General features: G+C 45.5%; 1 protein-coding gene across 1 annotated transcript in view; it reads right to left on the reverse strand.

Annotated features, from left to right (window-relative positions):
• Positions 1-14,284, reverse strand: part of LOC144697833 (uncharacterized) — a 166,912-nt gene extending 152,628 nt beyond the window's left edge. The window contains exons 1-4 of the mRNA XM_078569811.1: positions 14,227-14,284; positions 13,782-14,079; positions 13,358-13,410; positions 4,442-4,735 (exon numbers count right to left, since the gene is read on the reverse strand). Of these exons, the coding sequence (XP_078425937.1) occupies positions 4,442-4,735; positions 13,358-13,410; positions 13,782-14,079; positions 14,227-14,269 (688 nt within the window). The 5' untranslated portion in view covers positions 14,270-14,284. The remainder of the gene's footprint in view (positions 1-4,441; positions 4,736-13,357; positions 13,411-13,781; positions 14,080-14,226) is intronic.
• Between the last annotated feature and the right edge of the window lie 1,035 nt (positions 14,285-15,319).

Below are 15,319 nucleotides of genomic sequence, written 5' to 3' on the forward strand. Positions count from 1 at the left end.
GACGTATGAGAGGATATCTAATTAAGGTGTATAAGGTGCTAAAGGGTACAGACAAAGTAGACGTGGGGCGAATATTTCCCCTTGTGGGGCATTCCAGAACGAGAGGCCATAGTCTTAAGCAAAGGGGTGGCAGATTTAAATCAGAGACGAGGAAGAATTACTTTTCTCAAAGGGCCGTGAATCTGTGGAACTCTTTACCTCAGGGTGCAGTGGATGCTGGGACCCTGAATAAATTTAAAGAGGAGATAGACAGATTTTTAATTAGTAACGGGTTGAAAGGTTATGGGGAGAGGGCGGGAAATTGGAGTTGAGGCCGAAATGAGGTCAGCCATGATCGTATTGAATGGTGAGGCCCGAGGGGCTGAATTGCTTACTCCTGTTCATGGTTCTCATGTTCTTATGTTCTAATGTGAACAATTCACTGGAGCAGAAGGCTCCTGAAATATCCTGATCCTCAATGGTGGGGGAGGCCAGAGCCTCAGAGCAAAAGATAAGTCCGAACCATTTGTTCCAAACTTCAGCCAGAAATGCCGAGCGGATGTTCCATCTCTGCCTCCTCCAGAGGTCCCCAGCATCACAGCTGCCAGTCTTCAGCCACTTCGATTCACTCCACGTGATGTTGAGAAACGGCTGAAGGCACCGGATACTGCAAAGGCTGTGGCCCCTGACATATTCGGCAACATTACTGAAGACCTGTGCTCCAGAGCTTGCCGTGCTCCTAGCCAAGCTGCTGCAGTACAGCTACAACACTGGCATCGACCCAGCAATGTGGAAAATTGCCAGGCAGGAATATTCCAACCCGGCAAATTACTGCCTCATCAGTCTACTCTCGATTATCAGTAAAGTAATGGAAGGGGTCATCAACAGTGCTGTCATGCAGCACTTCCTTCGCAATAACCTGCTCACTGACGCCCAGTTTGGTTTCCACCAGGGCCATTCAGCTCCTGTCCTCATTACAGCCTTGTTTGAATCATGGACAAAAGGGCTGAACTCTCAAGGTGAGGTCGGAGGGACAGCCCTTCTCACCAAGACCGATTTTTACAGAGTGTGGCAACAACGGGCCCTAGCAAAACTGGAGTCAATGGGAATAAGGGGAAAAACTCCGATGGTTGGAGTCATACCTAGCACAAAGGAAAATGGTTGTGGTTGTTGGAGATCAGTCATCTCGGCTCCAGGGCATCACTGCAGGAGTTCCTCAGGGTAGTGTTCTAGACCCAACCATCTACAGCTGCTTCATCAATGACCTCCCTTCCATAATAACGTCAGAAGTGGCGATGTTCGCTGATGCTTGCAGAATGTTCAGCACCATTCACGACTCCTCAGGTAGTGAAGCAGTCCATGTCCATGGCCTGGACAACATCCAGTCTTGGCTGACCAATGCTGATGACTTGTCCTCCAGAAGTAACATACGCGCCACACAAGTGCCAGGCAACCACCATCTCTAACAAGAGACAGTCTAATCATCGCCCTTTGATGTTCAATATCATTACCATCACTGAATCCAACACTATCAGCATCCTGGGGGGTTACCATTAACCAGAAACTGAACTGAACTAACCACCTGTGGCTAAAAGAGCAATTCAGTGGCCGGGAATCCAGCGGCGAGTAACTCACCTCTTGAATCCACAAACCTGTCCACAATCTACAAGGCACAATTCAGGAGTGTGATGGAATATTCTGCACTTGTTTGGATGAGTGCAGTTCCAACAGCGCTCAACCAGACTGACACCATCCAGGACCCAGCAGCCCTCTCGATTGGCACCCCATCCATACACATTCACTCTCTCCACCACCGACACACAGTAGCAGCAGTGTGTACCATCTACAAGATGCGCTGCAGGAATTCACCAAGGTTCCTTAGGCATCACCTCCTAAATGCACGACCACTACCATCTAGAAGTGCAAGGGCAGCAGATAGATGGGAACCCCACCACCTGGAGGTTCTCCTCCAGGTCACTCACCATCCTAACTTGGAAATATATCTCAATTCATTCACTGTCGCTGAGTCAAATTCCTGGAACTCCCTCCCCAACAACGCAGTGGGTGTACCTACACCACATGGACTGCAGCGGTTCAAGAAGGCAGCTCACCACCACCTCCGCAAGGGCAATTAAGGAACGTAAATAAATGCTGGTCGAGCCAATGAAACCCTCATTGCTTGAATGAATTAAAATAAAAACAGTGTTAAGCGCGTTTGGTACTTAACTAATTTGCTTGAGTTATTTGACGAGGTAGCGGAGAGGTTTGATGAGGTGAATGTGGTTCATGTGGCATACATGGACTTCGATTAAGTGCCATATAAAAGTCTTGACAACAAAGTTAGAGCCCGTGGAATAAAAGGGGCAGTCGGAGCATGGATGCGAAATTATCTGAGCAGCAGGAAACATCGCGGTGAACGGCTGTTCCTCGGGCTGGAAGAAGGAAAACAGTTGGATTCCCTAGGGATCGGCGTTGGGATCTTTACTTTTTCAATTTATATCAATGATCTAGCTTTGAGTTCACAGGGAACAATTTCAAAATTTGCGGATGACACCAAATTTGGATCTATTGCAAACTATGAAGAAATAATGAGAAGCTTCAAAAGCACATGGACAGACTGTGCAACGGGCGGTCAAATGGCACGTGCAAGTTATTGCAGATAAGGATGAACTGATTAATTTCAGTGCTAAAAGCGAAAAGAAGCAATATGAAATCAAGAGTTCAATTGCAAAGGGGATGCAGGAGCAGAGGAGCCTTTGGGCCTATGTGCATAAACAATTGAATAGCGCAGGGCAGGTTGAGAAAAAGGTTCCTAAATATGCAGCATACCGGGCTTTAGAAATAGGATATAGACAATACAAACAAGGAAATTATGATAAATCTTTGCAAAAGACGTGGCCTCAGCTGGAGTATTATGTATCATTTTGGCCATCGCACTTTCGGATGGAAGTGAAGGCATGCGAGAGGGCGCAGGACACACTCATGGGAATGATGCCAGTGAATTTCAGATACGTGGATAGTTTTTCTCTACTGAGAAGGGAAAATTAAGTGGAGATTTCATAGATTTGTTAGGTGTGCAAATGATGCGGGAAATGGTCAATATATGTAGGGAAGGATTGAGGATGAGAAGACCCCGATACAAGGCGATTGGCAAAAGATGAAACAGTGACATGATGGAAATATTTTTCCATGGACTGAGTAATTCACATCTGGAATGCACAGCCTGAGTGTGCGGCGGCAGCAGATCCAATCGTGGCTTTCAATAGGGAATTCAATAAAAACCTGAAGAGCAAAACATTGCAGAGCTCGAGAGAAAAGACGGATAGTGGGGCTGGGTGAGTTGCACTTAAAATGGGCTAGCACGGAAAATACGGGGTGAATTGCCACTATCTGAGATGTAATCATCCAACGATTCAGTGATATAATAATTCAATATATTTTCTGCTTGAGAAACAAAAAAATCCTTAAATAGGAAGGAAGTGAGAAAATGGAAGAACTGAAGGAATGCCTTTAACAGGATAAATGGACAGGAAACACGAACTTTACTCTTTCATGGCACGTGGGCGTCGCTAGCAAGGCCGGCATTTGTTGCCTATCCCTAATTGCACTTGAATTGAGTGGCTTGCTGGGACATTTGAGAGGGAGTTTTAGAGTCAACCATATTGCTGTGGCTCTGCCCTGCCCCTGATTCAATGGTGGAATCGACCAATCATGGTGCTGTGACTGATGGAAAGTGTTGGGGAGCCGTCGATTCCCATGGGAAAACTTCCATTAGCTTTGTGAAACGTGCATTTAACAATGTTTGTGGGTCGTTCACGCTTCATAAGTGCGGCCGTTTATTTAGATAGGAAGGCCTTATTTTAACAGGGAGCACTGTCGAGGTGCGCATATTCTCACCCAGTGCAGCGCGGCCCTTGAACACATAGGGGCCTTTCCCAGCTGCGGTAATTGTGGGAGATGCTGACCTCCATGGAAAGATCATTGGTAGGTTGAATCCAAACCCAAACTCCCCCTCAGCTGGGAGTTCCCGGTCACTTGGTGCAAGAGACTGCGGGTTCTCTTGGGCGGAGGGAGTTTCTCGTTCGATTCTAGCCCGAGTCCTGGAAATCGCAGGAGATGGTGAAGGTCTCTACGGATTGAACAAAAAAAAGGGAAATAAACGAATTGGCTGATACCTGAGGAAAAAGGCGGCAATACATTTACCCTAAATTATGAATTGGTCCATAATCAATGTTTCCAGGAAAAGGGAGATGAGAATGTGGAATAATTTCATGAACGATATTTGAAGACGAATTGCACAGGAGAGGATATTAAGAATGATCCATGTGTCTGCAATCCCACCATGTTCAGGTTTTTGTACAGCTAACTCCGTGCTCTGTATCACTGTGTGTCTGCAATCCCACCATGTTCAGGTTTTTGTACAGCTCTCTCCGTGCTCTGTATCACTGTGCTGTGCGCCGAGTTAGGTGACAGTAATACACAGCGGAGTCGCTCAGTTGTAGTTTGGAGATATTTAACCGGCTGATTTTCTCGGCACGATCGATAGAAGCAGAAATTCTTCCCCCGGCAGCGTTTTCTTTATTCACCTCTCCTGAAGTGTGCCTCTGCAGCAGATATTCCGGAGCCTGTCCTGGGGACTGACGGTACCAGTGTACTGTGTACTGACAGAACCCTGAATATTTACATCTTAAAGTAACGGTGTCACCGGCAGCAGAGGTTTGTAGAGGCGGACTCCAGGATATCAGGAACCTTGGATCTGGAAGTTGAAAAATGGACATTATGTGTTTGTTTTGCTACTGCTGACATGGGAGATTTGTCTATCGCGCGAACAGCTTTGTGTTTTTTTTTATATTGATTTGAAGCCTATTCGAACGCTGCTCATTGTTACTGAAATATGATCAACTGGGGAATGAGGTGATATTTTGTCTTCAGAGCGAATTCCTCCGATCAGGACTTCACTATCTGAATGGGTTTTGGGAATAGATTCAATAGTAACTTTCAAACGGGTAATGGATCTGTTCTAAAACTGAAAAAATGCAGTACTATGGGGAATATGCATGAGTGGAGGGAACAATTGGATTACACTTTTAAAGGGACAGCACCTACACGATGGGCCGGATGTCATCCTTCCGCGCTGTATCGTTCTATGATGTATATTAAATTTGTTTTTTTTTCCCCGGTGAGAGACGTTCCCGAGGGAACATTTTATTAACAGTGACACAGCCACTTTCCAAAATGTATTTATCCGACAGTAACGTAGCTACTTTGCATCACTGCGCACAGCAAGATCCATCAGAAAGCGATTGCAATTGGTCAGCACCAATCGGGTCAAACAGATGGTGAATGTCGATGGAGAAATGTCACCCATTAACTTCAGTTTAACACTTCTCAGGAGTTTCCATCTGCCTTTGGGCCTTTTAGACTATTTTCTTTGGTCAATGTAGTTTTTTCCCCATTTCTCTTTTATTTGACATATTTAAAGTTAGTTTCATTTCATTTCTACATTTACTTTGTCCCGTTTGTGCTTCTTGCCATCGTGGGAACTTGTCCCAAACTCTCTCAGTTGTCGGTTGGGCTCAGCCAGTTCAGTTTCCGCAGTGGTTTTACTGTTACTCACTGGCAACTGCCTCTTCCGGCTCTCTGACAATTTCAATTCTTTCCGCCCATTGACTGATTCTCTCCGCGTTCTCTGGGCGGAGTTTTCTCTAAGTTTTTCGTTGTACTCAATCTGCAGGAGAGGGACCGGCCATTCGGCACAGTGATTTATGTTGTGTGTACAATCCATACATGTCTCCCTAACCCGAAATCTAATTGACCATTTCAATCCAGCTCCCTGTGCTGGCCTGTTCCGTTTTCCCCCCTGTATTTTCAGCCTTCCCATAAATCCATCAATAAGGTCTGCTCCAACCACTCAATGTGGCATCAAGTTCCACATTCTGACGCTTCTTAGCGTATAATTTTCTTCTTAATGTCTGTGCTCTGTTAGTGACGATCTGATATTAATGTCCCACTGACCTGGACTCACCCACAAATATACAGCTGCACCACATGCACTCTATTAAACCCGTTCATAATTTAAAAGATTTCTTTGAATTGTCCTCCGGGTTCTCTGTTTCCCAGAGTAAAGTGACCCAGCCTGTTCAATCTTTCCAGAGAGATGTGCATTTTTGCTGATTTCCATTCTCAGAAATTTAAGACATCAATGCAAAGAATTTTACAAATATAAGCAGGAGTGAACATAACAACTTTCAAACCTGCTCCGACGCTCAATAATATCGTGGCTGATCTTCTACTTCAAGATCACATTCCCATCTTCATAGATTCTTTTCATAACCAAAAACCTGCCTTGAATACATTCATCCACTGAGTATCCACACATCTCTGAGCTGTAGAATGCCACACATTCACAGCAATGGTTTGACTGAAGAAACTTCTCCTCTCCTCAGTTCTAATGGCCGACCCCGAATTTTGAAACTGTTACCCTTTGTTATAGCCTGGGGAGGCACCCCCCAGAATCTGCCCTGTCAGCCTGTTGAGAATAAGATATGCTGTAATGAGATCAGCTCTCATTCCTCTAAACTACAGCTACGAAATTATAATAAATTTTAAAATATTTTTCAGTTTTATTGTGCAGTAGATTTATGGGTTTAAATAGAGTTGGTTCTGTCTGTGTGATTTAATTACATTTGGGATCAAGTACACTGCAAGCTTGAAATTATCGAACGAAGCAATGCGTTGAAATGTGCTTGAAATGCTAATGAGTAAACATGAATGCTGGCTTAACATGTAAGGAGTGCAGGGAATTTAGGTTTCAATGGGACATTAGTCTGTTTACAACTAGCCAGATAAGCAAGGCTGAGGAGTGAGTTTTAATTTGCCCCAAAGGTTATCAGCAATATTGACAATATAATATTTTTTTATTATGAGGAAGGCACAGTTTTAAAGGTATGTGGAACAATAACATTTACATACTAAAGAGCGATAAACATATATAGAGGAGAATGAAAGGCTATGTGAGGAGTGGGCCATGTAAGATCTGACAGGAATATATGAAACATCCTTCAAGTAGCCTTTATTCAGTTTTGCAGGAGGGTTCCTATCGTTCTGCGGCTTCCAGCCGATGGTTTATATGACGGCAAGCAGCGGACTGCTGCTCTAGACTGCACTGGGAGACTGGACGTCAGAGCTGGACCGAAATACTTTGGAGGGTAGAGTTGCTTTGCAGAGGACGGTGTCCAGCTGAGAATTGACAGGCCACACGGTCCCATCTCTCGGTGTGTTGTGTGAATAAATGACATGTTTAGAACTGGAACCCGCAGTTCATGGTGCTTCATTGGGTCTGTAAGTGATGTCAACCCCCGCTCCCATTTGTCTGATGCACAGTGGCCGGCGGGAAAGGGTGAGGGAGGTGGAGTTGTTTCCGTTAGTGAAGTCTGCCTCCCTCATTCTCCCTCAGTAATGAACTGGCAGGGGCGTCCGTGTGTTTTTAGCAAATGGTATTTTTTGAGGGTGCCATATGGGAGAATCGCAACTGTAATTGAAAACAGAAAAATTCTGGAAAAGATTCAGCATGTATGGCAGCGCCTATAGGGTGTGAAACAGAGGTAATGTTTCGAGTTTATATGACATATCATAAGAGATGCCTGTGCCAGAAATTATTAAACATCTCTCTGAACAGGCTAGTGGGACTTCCGTTTATTTTTATTATTCAAGGGATATGGGCGTCGCTGGCTGGGCCAGCATTTATTGCCTATCCCTAGTTGCCCTTGAGAAGGTGGTAGTGAGTTGCCTTCTTGAACAGCTGCAGTCCATGTGGTTCAGGTACACCCACAGTGCTGTTTTGAGGAGAGTTCCAGGATTTTGACCCAGCGACAGTGAAGGGACGGCAATATATCTCCAAGTCAGGATGGCGAGTGACTTGGAGGGGAACTTCCAGGTGGTGGCGTTCCCATGTGTCTGCTGCCTCGTCCTTTTAGGCGGTAGAGGTCGTGGGTTTGGAAGGTGCTGCCTAAGGAGTCTTGGTGAATTCCTGCAGTTGAACTTTTGATCCAAGGGAAATCGCCTCAGAACTGCCTTCGTCCAGAAGCTGAAGATCAAGTTGCCATATGAGACAGTCTAGTGACTTTGCCGATATTCCGGCAGAAATACATAATAACTACAATGAATAAACTCTCCATTTCATTGAAATAAATACTTGTTGCCCTCCTTCCTCTGTTATTTGCATTTGAAATTATATTTCCAGTAAGCATTGTTTGATTTCAAGGCTCGGTTTAAATAGACTTTCCAGTTGTAGTGACAGAACTTGAAAGAACACTCAGAAGGGCAATGGAAATTGGGGGAAACACTGTTTTTCGATGTTGCTTTAAAGATCACAGTCACTGCTTTGTGCGATCTGTTCATTGTGGATAAACTGTCCCTGACCCATTAGTACTGTTGAAATAAACCTCGCGAACCGGCTGCGGCAAATGCTCCGGGAAACTGACAGAGGAAATGGACATCGGGCTGCTTAATAATCCAGGCTGGCACAGAAAGGGCAGAAAAGGGCAAAAAAAAACACTTCAGGGCTACAGGACTTCACACCAATTTGGGCCTCTGTACGTCACGCAAACAAGGCCGGCCTTAAGTCACACAACATAATCGATTGTTTAATCGACCACGGAGCACATCAGAATGGGTTGCTGATGATTCCTGATGTCCAATTCAAGACACACATCTCAGCTGTTTCATCGGGAAAAAATAAAGCATACAAAAAAGTTTGGCTTCATACATAATTTTTGCACGTTAAAAATTGATCCAATTCTGTTTTCATTTTGAATGCTAATGTGCTTTCATTGGCCTGGTAGACAGTATGTCGCTCAATGTAGAACAGCTCAATGCATAACCATCCTTTTTCCCAAAGATACCACAAGTTCAACTTTTATTTTCCAACTCTGTTAACACAAGGAAAAGTCCCTGCAGCAGGTAGTAACAGTGATCTTCGTGAAACATGAAGATAGTAGAGGCCGATGTTGCTGATAACCTAAGCCATCGTCTGCAATGTCGAAACAAATATAAATATTGCTATCATAAATTTCCCTATGGATGGGAGGCGGTGGCGTAGTGGTATTGTCGCTGGAGTAGTGATCCAGAGACTCAGTGTAATGCCCTGGGGGACCCGGGTTTGAATACCGGCACGGCAGATGGTAGAATTTGAATTCAATGCCCACCTGGTTCACTAATGGAACCGTCGCCCTTACCCGCTCTGGCCCACAGCAATGTGGTTGACAATTAAACTGCCCTCCCTCAGGTGATGAATCAGTGCTTCCCCCATGCTGAACACCACTTGGGTTGCAAGGTGACAGAGTGTACTCTGGATGGGGAACTGCGATGCCCATCACCAGGAATGTCTCGATAGGACCATCTCTGGCCGATTGCCAAAGGACAAACCTACGAGATGGGGTCTGCGGCAGGTGGTGAGGGAATCAACAAGAGGGAAAAACGTACTTGACCTCACCCGCACCAACCTGCCTGTAGCAGGTGCATCTGTCGATGATAGTGTCGTTAGGAGTGACCACCGCATAGTCGTTGTGACACAGCGTTGAGGACACCATACCCTTCATCGCGTTGTGTGGCACTACCATCGTGCTGAATGGGATAGACTTCGAATAGGTCTACAACTCAAGATTGGGCATCCACGAGGCGCTGTGGGCCATCAGCAGCAGTAGAATCTGTAACCACATGGCCCGTCATACTCTCCATTCTACCAGTACCATCAAGCCAGGGGATCAACCTTGGTTCAATGAAGAGTGCAGGAGGGCATACCAGGAGCAACACCAGACATACCTAAAAATAAGGTGTCAACCTGGTGAAATTATAGCACAGGACTACTTGCATGCCAAACAGCATAAGCAGCAAGTGATAGACAGAGCTCAGCGATCCCACTTACAAGGACTCTGCAGTCCTGCCATATCCAGTCGTGAATGATAGTGGACAATTAAACTGCTCACTGGAGGAAGTGGCTCCATAAATATCCCCATCTTCAATGATGGAGGAGCTGAGCACATCAATGCAAAAGATAAGGCTGAAGCATTTGCTACAATCTTCAGCCAGAAGTGCCGAGTGGATAATTCATCCCGGCCTCCTCCGTAGGTCCCCAGCATCATAGATGCAAGACTTCTGTTGACATTGATGTTAATGGCGAGAGTTAGTCTAATATTTCCCTCCCTTTCAGTAAATTGTATCTTACTGGTTCCAATGGACTTTCCTCTGGTCTTTACTTATACCCTCGATGTTCATGTTCACCTTTGCAGGAATACCTCAGTACCTCTCACTGCCCAGCGTTGTTTCAATTAACAGTTACCAGAGACAGAGGCAAATTAGTTCAAAGTGACTTTTCAAACACTAACATTCAATATCCAGAAGTGCCTACAGTTTTAGTTTTTCAGATTTCACTCTGAGGGCGGAAAGAGAGGAAATTTTTGCTTACAGAAAGGCAATTGGAAGAAATGATAGATATAATATTACAAATTTTAGTCAGTAGTTCTCCGGTAATAAGGTGCATAGACTCATAGACGTTTACAGCACAGAAAGAGGTCATTCGTCCCATCAGGTCCACGCAGGTCAAAAAAGATCTGAAAACACTAACCCATTTTCCAGTGCTTTGCCCTTAGCCCTGGAGGCTATGGCAGGGCAAGTGAATATCGAAATACTTCTTAAATGCTACCAGAGTTTCTGACTCAACCACCATTTCAGTCAGTGAATTCCAGACTCCCACCACCGTCTTGGTGAAAAATTTCTCCTCAACTACTCTCTTATCCTTCTGCCTCTTACCTTAAGTCTATCTCCTTTGGTTATTGACCCCTTTACTAGTGGACAAAGTGCCTTCATTTCCACCCTATCTATGGCCCTCAATATTATGCCCCTCTCTCAGGTCCCCCTCTTAACCTTAGCTGCTCCAAGGAAAATAACCATAAGACCATAAGACCATAAGACATAGGAGCAGAAATTAGGCCATTCGGCCCATCGAGTCTGTTCCGCCATTCAATCATGGCTGATAAGTTTCTCAACCCCATTCGCCCGCCTTCTCCCTGTAACCTTTGATCCCCTTACCAATGAAGAAACTATCTATCTCGGTCTTAAATATACTCAATGACCTGGCCTCCACAGCCTTCTGTGGCAATGAATTCCATAGATTCACCACTCTCTGGCTAAAGAAGTTTCTCCTCATCTCTGTTCTAAAAGGTCTTCCTTTTACTCTGAGGCTGTACCCTCGGGTCCTAGTCTCTCCTAAGAATGAAACCATCTTTCCCACGTCCACTCTATCCAGGCCTTTCAGTGTTGTGCAAGTTTCAATCAGATCCTAGCCTATCCAATCGTTCCTCATAGCTCAGACCCTCTAGCTCAGGCAGCATCCTCATAAATCTCCTCTGCACCCTCTCCAGTGCAATCACATCCTTCCTATAATGTGCTTATCATAACTGCACGCAGAAGGCCACTTGTGGCCTAATCAGCGTTTTATATATTTTAAGCATAACCTCCCTGCTCTTGTATTCTCTGCCTCGGCAAATAAAGGCAAATAACCCGTTTGCCTTGTGAACCACATTATCGACCTGTCCCGCTACCTTAAGGCAGTGTTGATATGCACACCAAGGTCACTCTGACCGTCAGTAGTTTCCAGGACCCTGTCATTCATCGTGTAGACCCTTGCTTTGTTAGCCCTCCTCAAGTGCATTACCTCACACCTTGCCGGGTTGAATTCTATTTGCCACTGCTCTGCCCACCTGACCAGCCCATTGATATCCTTCAGCAGTTTACAGCTATCCTCCTGACTAATTATTGCCCTTCCAATTTTCTTGTCATCCGCGAAATTCTTGATCATACCCGCTACATTTAAGTCCAAATCATTTATGTACACCACAAACAGCAAAGGCCCCAGCCCCGAGCCCTCCAGAAGCCCACTGGAAACAGAATTCCAGTCACAGAAAAATCCCTCTACTATCATCCTCTGCTTCCTGCCTTTCAGCCAATTTTGAATCCAACTTGCAAATTTGCCTTGAGCCCCATGGGCTCTTGCTTTCTCGACCAGTTTGCCATGAGGGGCCTTACCAAAAGCCTTGCCAAAGTCCAGGTTGACCACATCAAATGCATTGCCCTCATCAACACTCCTGGTTACCTCCTCAAAAAATTCGATCAAATTTTCCAAACACAACCTCCCTTGACAAATCCATGCTGACTATCCCTGATTAATCACTGTCTCACCAAGTGCAGATAGATTCAATCCCTCAGAATTCCTCCTAGTAACTTCCCCACCACTGAGGTTAAACTGGCTGGCCTGTAATTTCCTGGTTTAACCCTTCTTCCCTTTTATAATAGTGGGATAACGTTAGCACCCACTTGCCAGGGCTACTGATATCTCTTTCGTTGCCTCCGTCAACGGCCTGGGATACATCTCATCCAGGCCTGCCGATTTATTCACTTCTAAGGCCGCTAAACCCGCTATTACCTCTTCTGTCTCTATGTTAATTTCCTCTAATATTTCATTGTCCTCCACCCTGGTGTCTATTGCTCGTCGCCCTTTTCCATTGTGAAGACCGACGCAAAGTATTCATTGGGGACTGTACCCACGTCCTTCGGTCCATGCACATATTACCTAGTTATTCTCTTACTCTTCATACCTCCGTATATTCTCTTTACCTTCGGGTTTTCCTTTATTCTACCCACCAATGCTTTCTCGTGCACTCTCCCAGCTTTCCTAAGTGCCTTTTTAAGTACCCCCCCCCCTGCACTTTTTATACTTCTAAAATGTTATGCCACCTGGCCCTACAACAGGGCCGCTTGCATTGGAAACCCTTTGTGTTATGCACCTGTATCCTTGTCGCAGCACTTTGGAAAGGGCCGCTACAGATATCCTACTGGTGGTCGGCAGCACTTGGTTCATCTCCTGATCAATCGTTTCACATTGCCCGTCTCAGGTAGAAAAATTGCGCCCAGGATAGAACTCTCTGTTCTTGATCCTCTGGACACAGGGACAGTCACAGTTGACACTGAGAGCGGAACTTAGAGTGGCGCCAACCTGTCCTCATTTATTAGGAGAGAGATAGAGAGAGAATCCGGGCTGCTCAAGGGAATACCTCTACTGATGTCCCCATTAAACCAATGGTCTAGGTGGTGTCAACCTATTCCCATCCTCCAATTGCCTGTTCCGTGAGGATGCCGCACATTTTTCCGCCAGGTTCATGGTTGGGCCGGAACACGGCATTATATTCTGTGCCAGAATGTAAAACCAGAATGGGAAAATCTCCATTTTAATGAGATTGAGGTAATACTGCGCACAATAATAAACAGACCATGAACATTAACCAGGGCGATTTATATCAAAGCGGGGTTTAGAGCTTCTTACCGCCTGCGACAGTCACCACCGTTCCGGATCCATCGACATATTTATGAATCAACCACAGTGATGCAGCTTTCAATCATCCCGATACAAGAACTATCGGCTCTTCAATTTACCGGGGACGCATCACCTGATAGTCATCCTCTTTTTCATTATTCCAGGGGGTTAGATCAATAACCAATATTTAGGGTTTCTCAGCCCCCGTCGGTTCGAACTGTTCTTTATGAGACTCCGAGCTCTTCGTAAATGGCCCAGGAACACGTAGAAATTTCATAGAAACTGAGGAAAATGTCAAAGAAGGATAACAAAAATAGAACATTACAATGTAATGAAACCAAACTAAAGCGATAATAACATCAAACCAACAATTTAACATCCGGGTCCGCAGAATATATATTTTAATTGTACAGAGGTAAATGGTCGGGTCTCATTCATTGTGAAATTCTTGTACGCGTATTTGGCTTTACAGTAATAGGTGGCGGTATCTTCAACTTTCACATCCCTAATTTCAAGCGAAAATGTATTTTTTGCCCTTTTCGTCCACACAACAAATCTCCCTCCGCCGGGGATCCGCTCCCACTTTGCCCCAGTCTGTGTTTGTCTGAAGAATTGTCCATCTTGGAAATAATTCCACGACGCAGCAGAGAAAACACAGGTGATGGTGAGAGACTGACACTCCTTCCTGGTCACCGCTGCCGGGGTCTGTACCACTGACTGACTGAAACAGCATGGAAATTAAACATAGAGATTTAATGGGCTATGAGAGCCAACCCATCCAATGGGCCCAAATCCTCAAATAGTGCTTGTAGTTCGAATGGACATGGACAGTTTTAAGTTTAATCCACACAATGTCGGATTCATTGATCTGTACTCACTGGGTAAACAGACGCACAGCGTGCAAACAGGCAAAATCCCCATCGTTCTGTTGCCTGGAGCAGATGACTAATCTTCCAGGGAGCTGGGAACTGCAGTCCTAAACTGCTCTGTAAAATTGGACCTCAGAGCTTGACTGAAATACTTCAGGAGGACCGAGCTGACTTTCCGAGGTCAGAGATCATTGATGGGCTGCGCGGGCCCCGGATCTCTGGCTGTGTTTTTTGTGAATAAACGATAGGAGTAAAGAGAGAGCCTAGAGCTTTCTGTCGCTTTATATGTCTGTGAGGTAGATGTGAAATCTCCTCCCACATTCGTCTGATGTACAGGGGTGGGGGAGGGGAATTGTTCTGCCACTACAGCATGCCACCCTCCATTCTCCAAAAGCGTCGAGAGAATCTCTGCTCTCCGCTCTAATTCCAATAGTGCCAGGGATTTATTGACATTTAAAAAAAGACTTTCACGGGATGTGGACATCTCTCACTGAGCCAGCGTTCATTGGCTAACCCTAACTGCCCTTGACAAGATGGTGGTGAGCTGCCTTCTTGAACAGCTGCAGTCCATATCGTGTAGGTGCACCCACATTGCTGTGAGAGAGCGAGTTCCAGGGTTTTGACTCAGCGAAAGTGAAGGTACGGTGATATATTTCCAAGTCAGGATGGTGTGTGGCATGGAGGGGAGCTTGCATCTGATTGTGTTCTCATGCATCAGCGCCTTTATCGTTTGAGGTGGTATAGGTCGCAGGTTTGGAAGGTGTTGCCGAAGGAGCCTAGGTGAATTCTTGTAGTGCACCCTTGCGGCTGGTAAACACTGTTGCCACTGTGCGTTGCTGGTGGAGGGAGTGAATGCTTGTGGGAGGACGGCCAATCAATTAGGCTGATTTGCCCTGGATGGCGTCGAGCTTCTTCAGTTTTGCACGAACTACACTCATCCAGACAAGTGGGGAGTATTCCATCACAGTCCTGACTTGTGCCTTCTGGATGGTGGACAGTTTTTGGGGAGTCAGGAGGTGTGCAACTCCTCTCAGAATTCCCAGCCTCTGACCTGCTCATGAGCCACAGTATTTACATGGTTAGTCCAGTTCCGTTTCTGGTC

This window comes from Cetorhinus maximus, chromosome 23, assembly GCF_964194155.1.
Source record: "Cetorhinus maximus chromosome 23, sCetMax3.hap1.1, whole genome shotgun sequence".
Lineage (NCBI taxonomy): Eukaryota > Metazoa > Chordata > Chondrichthyes > Lamniformes > Cetorhinidae > Cetorhinus > Cetorhinus maximus.